The sequence below is a fragment of the Scomber japonicus genome, chromosome 9, assembly GCF_027409825.1.
Source record: "Scomber japonicus isolate fScoJap1 chromosome 9, fScoJap1.pri, whole genome shotgun sequence".
NCBI classification, from domain to species: domain Eukaryota; kingdom Metazoa; phylum Chordata; class Actinopteri; order Scombriformes; family Scombridae; genus Scomber; species Scomber japonicus.
Window position 1 is genome coordinate 4,518,636 of NC_070586.1, and position 7,500 is coordinate 4,526,135.

At 39.0% G+C, this 7,500-nt stretch overlaps 1 protein-coding gene across 1 annotated transcript in view; it reads left to right on the forward strand.

Annotated features, from left to right (window-relative positions):
* snx2 (sorting nexin 2) overlaps positions 1-7,500 on the forward strand; it is a 42,961-nt gene that overhangs the window by 13,251 nt on the left and 22,210 nt on the right. Inside the window, exons 3-6 of the mRNA XM_053325193.1 lie at positions 683-843; positions 2,287-2,353; positions 5,935-5,978; positions 6,688-6,829. Of these exons, the coding sequence (XP_053181168.1) occupies positions 683-843; positions 2,287-2,353; positions 5,935-5,978; positions 6,688-6,829 (414 nt within the window). The remainder of the gene's footprint in view (positions 1-682; positions 844-2,286; positions 2,354-5,934; positions 5,979-6,687; positions 6,830-7,500) is intronic.

Consider the following 7,500-nt stretch of genomic DNA (forward strand, 5'->3'; position numbering starts at 1 on the left):
AAAAAGGAACATAGGAAGGCCAGAGGAAGCCAGATGGAAAGAAGGACAGAAGGACAGAAGGAAGGGAGGGAGGGAGGGAGGGAGGAAGGTAGGAAGGAAGGCCAGATGGGAGGAAGGGAGGGAGGGAGGGAGGGAGGGAGGGAGGAAGGAAGGACAGAAGGAAGGTAGGAAGGGAGAAAGGGAGTTAAATTTTAGTGTTAAATAAAGTTTTTATTTGTATTTAGTTTTTCAGCTTGTTTTTTTTTATTTCAGTTTTCAGTTTTAAGTAGTTTTAGTTTATTTTTTATTTATGTGTAGTCTTTTTTTAACTGCTAGTTTTAGCCTTAATGAACTATATAACCTCTATGCTCTCTTCATGACTTATGCAACTTATTTAAAACTCATATTTGTTGTTTGTACATAAGAAGAAGGAAAATAATAATTATCAAGATCAACAAAAAAATTACTTAAGGTTTTAAATTCTTTGCGTCTGTTTGTATAAGTCCTTCCCTCATGAGGGCCGTTGACTCGTTTACCGTCCCTGAGGGGGAACGAGTCCTGCAGCCAGTTAAAACACACAAACTAAAGTACATAAGACTCAGGTACAATATATAAAGAGACTCTCACTCTCTCTCTCTCTCTCTCTGTCTCTTACTTTCTTTCTCTCTTTCTTTCTTGGTTTGTCCCTCCTTTGCTCCCGTAGAGGCGACAGAAGAAGTTTCGCTGGACAGTCCGGAGAGAGAAGTGCTGCTGTCGGACGGCCCGTCGCCCGCCATCACGCCGATCACACCGCCAACCTCCGTCATCACGCCTCGCATCGGCCACGCACACGACGACATGTTCACACACTCCTCCTTCGATGAGGTGAGAGCACATACACACACACACACACACACACACACACACACACACACACACACACACACACGCACACACACAGAGTAATGCATTTCTTATCTTAGCCAGAAATGTCCTCACAATGTTGGTTTTCATCTTAAATTGGTCCTCTTAAAGATAGAAAAACATGCACACACACACATGCACACACACACACACACAGAGTAATGCTTAGCCCACAATTCTAACCTTTACCTTAAACCTCGCGATAAATGTCCTCACAAAGTTGGTTTTCAACTTGGATCGGTCCTCTTAAACATAGGAAAAACATGCACACACACATATGGACACACACACACACACATATGGACACACACACACACACACACACATGCAGTAATGCATTTCTTAGCCCTCAATTCTAACCTTTACCTCCCAATTCTGTTTTTCAACTTAAATTGGTCCTCTTAAAGATAGAAAAACGTGCACATGCACACACACGCACACACACAACACATATATATACACACACACACATGCACACACACACACACATATATATACACACACACACATGCACACACACACACACACACACACACAAGCCCACAATTCTAACCTTTACCTTAAAAGCAAACTTTTATCCTCGACAGAAATGTCCTCACAATGTTGGTTCTCAACTTAAATTGGTCCTCTCAACGATAGAAAAACAATGAACACACACACACACACACACATTCATTGACATCATGAATTTCTTCGCCCCTTACGTTAAACTGAACCAAAACCTATTTTGAACCTTCACCTTAAAACCAAATGTCCTCACAATGTTGGTTTTCACTTTAATCATCGGTCCCCCTCAAAAGATAGTAAAACATGAACACACACACACACACACACACACACACACACACACACACAGTCTTACATAAACCTTTTTTTTTCCCAGAAGACATTTCAGCCTTTTTTTTTAAGTGCAGTTTAATGAAATAATGAACAAATAATCAGTAATAGTTTCATAGTTTTTATTGATAATGTTGCATATTAATAATTGTAATAATATGATAGTAATTTTGCACATTTATAGCTTTTTAGTTATAATTTTGCATGTTGGCAAAGAAGCACTGAATTAGTTTTAATACATATTAAAAGCGGTCAACTCATTACCATGTTTTTACTTTTGTTATGATATTATTCCATTATTATGCAGATTTTACAGAGCTGTACTGTCTTATTAAATTTATTTAGTGGTTATTTTACATTTTATTAATTCTTCGGTTTGTTTTTGTTCATATCTTCTTCTCACTGCTTGATTTGAGTTGGTTTCTGATTAAAAAAACAACTTTCCACATATGGAGTAGTGATTACATTAATGCTAAAATGTTTGTTTTAAGTATATGCATATATTACTGAAGCTTTCCTGAACAAATAAAGTCTGAAAATCCATTTTTTTGTTCTTGTTTTCTGCAGATTGAAGAAGAAGAGGGCGGCGATTCATTCGACATGCACATAGCGGTGTCTGACCCGGAGAAAGTCGGTGAGTAAACGCTCAGTTTAACTCAGACATCCTGGAATATCCTAGAACATTCGGGAATATTTTAGAATATCCTGGATTAGCATGGATATGGATATTATCTAGATCAGAGGCGTCAAACATGCGGCCCGTGGGCCAGAACCGGCCCACGAAGGGGTCCAATCTGGCCCACTTTCCTTCCTTTCTTCCTTCTTTCCTTACTTCCTTCCTTCCATATTTCCTTCCTGTCTTCTTTTCCTTCCTTCCTTCCTTCCATCTTGTCTTCTTTTCCTACTTCCTTCATTCCTTCCTTCCTTCCTTCCTTCCTTCTTTCCTTCCTTCCTTCCATCTGTCTTTCTTCCCTTTCTTCCATCTTTCCTTCCTGTCTTCTTTTCCTTCCTTCCTGTCTTCTTTTCCTTCCTTCCTGTCTTGTTTTCCTTCCTTCCTTCCTTCCTTCCTTCCTTCCTTCCTTCCTTCCTTCCTTCCTTCCTTCCTTCCTTCCTTCCTTCCTTCCTTCCTTCCTTCCTGTGTGTGGCCCTATAATGAAAATGAGTTTGACACCTCTGATCTAGATAAAACTCTCTTCGCTTCACATCCTTCCTCTCTCCTCTCTTCTCTCTCCTCTCTCCTCTCTCCTCTCCTCTCTCCTCTCTCCTCTCTCCTCCTTCCTCTCTCCTCTCTCCTTCCTCTCTCTCTCCTCTCCTCTCTCTCCTCTCTCTCTCCTCTCTCCTCTCTCTCCTCTCCTCTCGTCTCTCCTCTCTCCTCTCTCCTCTCTCCTCTCTCCTCTCTCTCCTCTCGTCTCTGTTTTACATCATCGCTCTATATTTCGTCTCCTCGTCGTCTCCTCAGCACAAACTCTGGAAGTGATGAAGTATAAACTCCGACAGTCCGACTGCTCGTCATCGTGACTCCAGATTATTGCTCTGATGATTGATTTATTCATTTATTTATTTATTGATGTAATGAGAACAAAGCTCTGCAGCCCTGTTAGAGCCCCCTACTGGCTGTAACGAGTCATTACAGGCTGAACCTTTAAAGATGATTTTAACTATTTGGAGATAAAATAATTTAAAGCTGTGAAAGTAAATCAAACTGCAGTTACACCAAATTAATTAATCTACCTTTATTTGTATTTATGGCAAGATGAACAATTCACAAATATGTTAAAATAGTTTTAAAAGCAGCGTCAGGTTTGTTAAAATGTACATTTAGTATTTTTGTTGGTTTTATATCATTTGAAATGACATTTTCACCATTTTTTACCAAAAGTAAGACTGAACGCTTCTGAAAATGTCAAATGGTGTAACCACAAAAGAATGATAAATATTAAATATTTTATCACCTACACTTCTTCCTTCCTTCCTTCCTTCCTTCCTTCTTTTCTTCCCTCTCCTCCTTTCTTCCTCTCTTCCTTCACATCTATCTGTCCTTCCTTCCTCCCTTCCTTCCTTCCTTTCTTCCTCCCTCCCTTCTGTCCTCCCTTCCTTCCCTTCCTTCCTTCCTTCATTTATTCATTTATTCCTCCCCTCCTTCCTCCCTTCCTTCCTTCCAAAGTTTTTATGGTTACACCACTTAGACATTTTTAACCATAATCCTCTAATATATTCTCTCTAAATGGATTAAAAGCAGAAATTTGATGCTGGGTCCACAAAAAAAGTTATTCATACGTTTATTTTCTACATTTTAACCCTTTAAATTTAAGTTACACCACATGGACACAAACAAACCTGGTTGACCTTTATACAGATACCTCAGAGTGTGACTTCCTGCTTTATTTGTTTATTGTTCCTTCAGACCTGTTAAATCTAAATGTTTCTACCCTAAAGGTGTGAGCTCTGTTCAGTCTGCTCACATTAAATATAAACATGTTATAAATAAGCTGAGTGAGGAGGAGGAGGAGGATCAGCTGTTCATCCTGCTCGACTCGCCCTTTATGTAAATATACGAACCAAAGACGGTAAATAAAACAGTTGAAACTCTGAAAAACACACATTAGACCAGTCTGACCAGTCTGACCAGTCTGATATCTGAGCTGCTTCCTCTGAGTCTTCACAGCAGCAGTCAGTGTGTTTAATGTCTGCTGGGTTAATAATAATAATAATAATGATAATAATAATAATGTTAATAATGATAATGATTATTCTCAATTTAACATCCCTGAAAATATTAAGTGAATGTTAATCATATTTAAGCATAAATAATATTTATTTAAACTTTTCCACAGAACATTTTTTCCACAGACAGGAACATCACTGTTATGAAATTATTAAGTAAATCTTCAAATCATTTAGAGAGTAGATTTTATTATACTTTTTACTTTAAATTTCTTAGTTGTATGAAATTATATTATGCACATTTTGTTCATCTTCTATTGATAAATGTTTAATATTTTTATACACCACAAATCATATAACTAAAATACAAACCAATACAATTCAATAAAACTATTAATTTTGTCCACAGTAAACATGAATTAATCCATTCAAATGAATTAGCTCAGTTAACTGGCAAAACAGACAGACAGGAATTAGCCAATCACTAACAAGTAGCTCAGTTTCTGCCCAGCAACAGGCTGCTAAGGTCAGCTAAGGCCGTACGGTTGCTAAGGGCAGCTAAGGCCCTACGGTTGCTACGGCAATGTGTGAATCTGCTTGGAAAAAAATCTCAAAATGCCCCCAGAATTTGGCTCTTGACAAGGTCCCGAACAATTGCAAACTGTGAGAAAACCGTAACTCCTGTCCAAAAACCGAAAACACCGTGAGAGACACAGAAGCCGGCAGATTCTGACAGAGTTTATTTTATTCAGATATTCCTGAAAATGAGCGAGTAAGCTCAGTGTGAAGACAGAGTGAGATTCTTTTGAAAAAGAAAGACGATTACATTAGGGTCAATGAGGAGCGAGACAGGTATTGCTGCCGGTCTCGGCCCCCCCGTTTAAATTTTGTGCAGACCCCGCCTGTCAACATCACATTTTATGAAACCCAACACCTATGTCTACATTTTGACAAAAAATTATTTGTCTACTTTTTACGGTTTGGCCGTGAGCTCGAGTTAAAAATAAAAACTGAGGTTTTTACTGCTTCTCACACTCAAGCTAACTGCCGCTTCCACTCGAACTTTGACGAAAAAGTGATTTCCACTCCTCGTTTGACTGCTCATAGTTTGAAAAGTTTACATGTTATGTAAAAACAGTTTGTTATTTTTCCAGAGAGCACAAATTTTCCTCCTTTTTAAAGTTTGAATCACATTTCTATGTGCACGTATAAGAGAGCTACGTGACTCTGAAAAAAGGTGACATTTTTGGGGGTTTTCAAAAAATTCCCATTCATTTCCAATGGAAGAAATCTCCCGTTTTTTTGGGGAATAACTTTGCGAAAAATTGGAATTTCAACACCAAAAGTCATAGCTTCACCCGGAGGCACTCCTTTCCAGCTTTACTGCTGGAGAGGAGTGCCTCGGAGCTGAGCACCCATGGCACTAATAATAATGATAATAATAATAATGATAATAATGATAATAATGATAATAATAATAATATATAAAAGACACCTGATAGATATTTATGTCTTACTGATTGATCTTTATGTTTATGTTTGTGTTTGCAGGTGACGGGATGAACGCGTACATGGCCTATAAAGTGACCATCAAGGTGAGTTTAAACACTTTTAATGTTTCTACTGATGTTTGATGATAAAAGTTATAAAGTTAATTCAATAAATACAGAAGGATTTATTCCTGTGAGGTAAAAATAAAAAACAAAATTAACATTAGTAGAGTCTTAAAAAGATGGAAGGAAAGAAGGAAGGAAGGAAGGAAGGAAGGGAGGGAGGAAGAAAGGAAAAGAAGTAAGTAAGGATGGAAGGAAGGAAGGATAGATGGAAGGAACAGAAGGAAGGAAGTGAAGAAGGACAAAGGATGCAATGAGGATAGATGGAAGGAAGGGAAGAGAAGAAGGACAAAAGGAAGGAAGGATGGAAGGAAGGATAGATGGAAGGAAGGGAAGAGAAGAAGGACAGAAGGAAGGAAGGATGGCAGGAAGGAAAGAAGGAAGGAAGGATAGTTCCTTCCTTCCTTCCTTCCTTCCTTCCATCCTTCCATCCTGCCATCCTTCCTTCCTTCCCTTCCTTCAACCTTAGCAGTAGTTACTAAAATTGAATCCAATATTTATTTATTTTTTTATTATTTGATTTTATTTTTATTTGTGTCGTCTCTGTTTCTAATGGAGGTGAAGGACAAGCTTATATCATTATTAACTTTATTTCTACATGTGTATTTTGACTTTAATGACTGAAATAATCTCAGTTTCTCTTTCTCTCTCTCTCTCTCTCTCTCTCTCTCTCTCTCTTCCTCTCCTCCAGACCTCCATGTCCATCTTTCAGCTTCATGAGTTCTCAGTAAAGCGGCGTTTCAGTGACTTCCTGGGTCTGCACAGTAAACTGGCCTCTAAGTATCTGCACATAGGTTACATCGTCCCGCCTGCACCGGAGAAAAGCATTGTGGGTAAGTTACACACACACAGGAAGTCACAGTAGTTTATAATAACCTCCACATCTACAGACTCCTGACACACCAGCTGAGAAGGTTTCATGTTAAAAGCAGAAAATGATTTTTACATTTGGTTAAATAAGAAAATAAATCACGTTAAACGTCACTAGAACATACATGCTGGGGAGGAAGGAAGGAAGGAAGGAAAGAATGATAGAAAGAAGGAAGGAAGGAAGGAAGTAGGGAGGTAGGAAGGGAGGAAAGATGGAAGGAAAGAAAGAGGGAGGGAGGAAGGAAGGAAAGATGGAAGGAAAGAAAGAGGGAGGGAAGAAGGAAGGAAGGAAAGATGGAAGTAAGGAAGGAAGGATGGACAGACCGAATGAAGAAGAATGAAGAAAGGGAGGAAGGAGAAGAAGGAAAGGAGGATAGATTGAAGGAAGAAAAGATGGATGGACAGACTCAATGAAGAAGAAGAGGAAGGAAGGAAGGAGAGATAGAAGGAAAGAGGGAGGGAAGGAAGGAAGGAGAGATGGAAGGAAAGAGGGAAGGAAGGAAGGATGGAAGGGGAGGAAGGAAAGATGGAAGAAAGGTAGGAAGAAAGGAAGGAAGGATGGAGGGGAGAAAGGAAAGATGGAAGAAAGGGAGGAAGGAAGGAAGGAAGGGAGGAGGGAAGGAAGGAAGGAAAG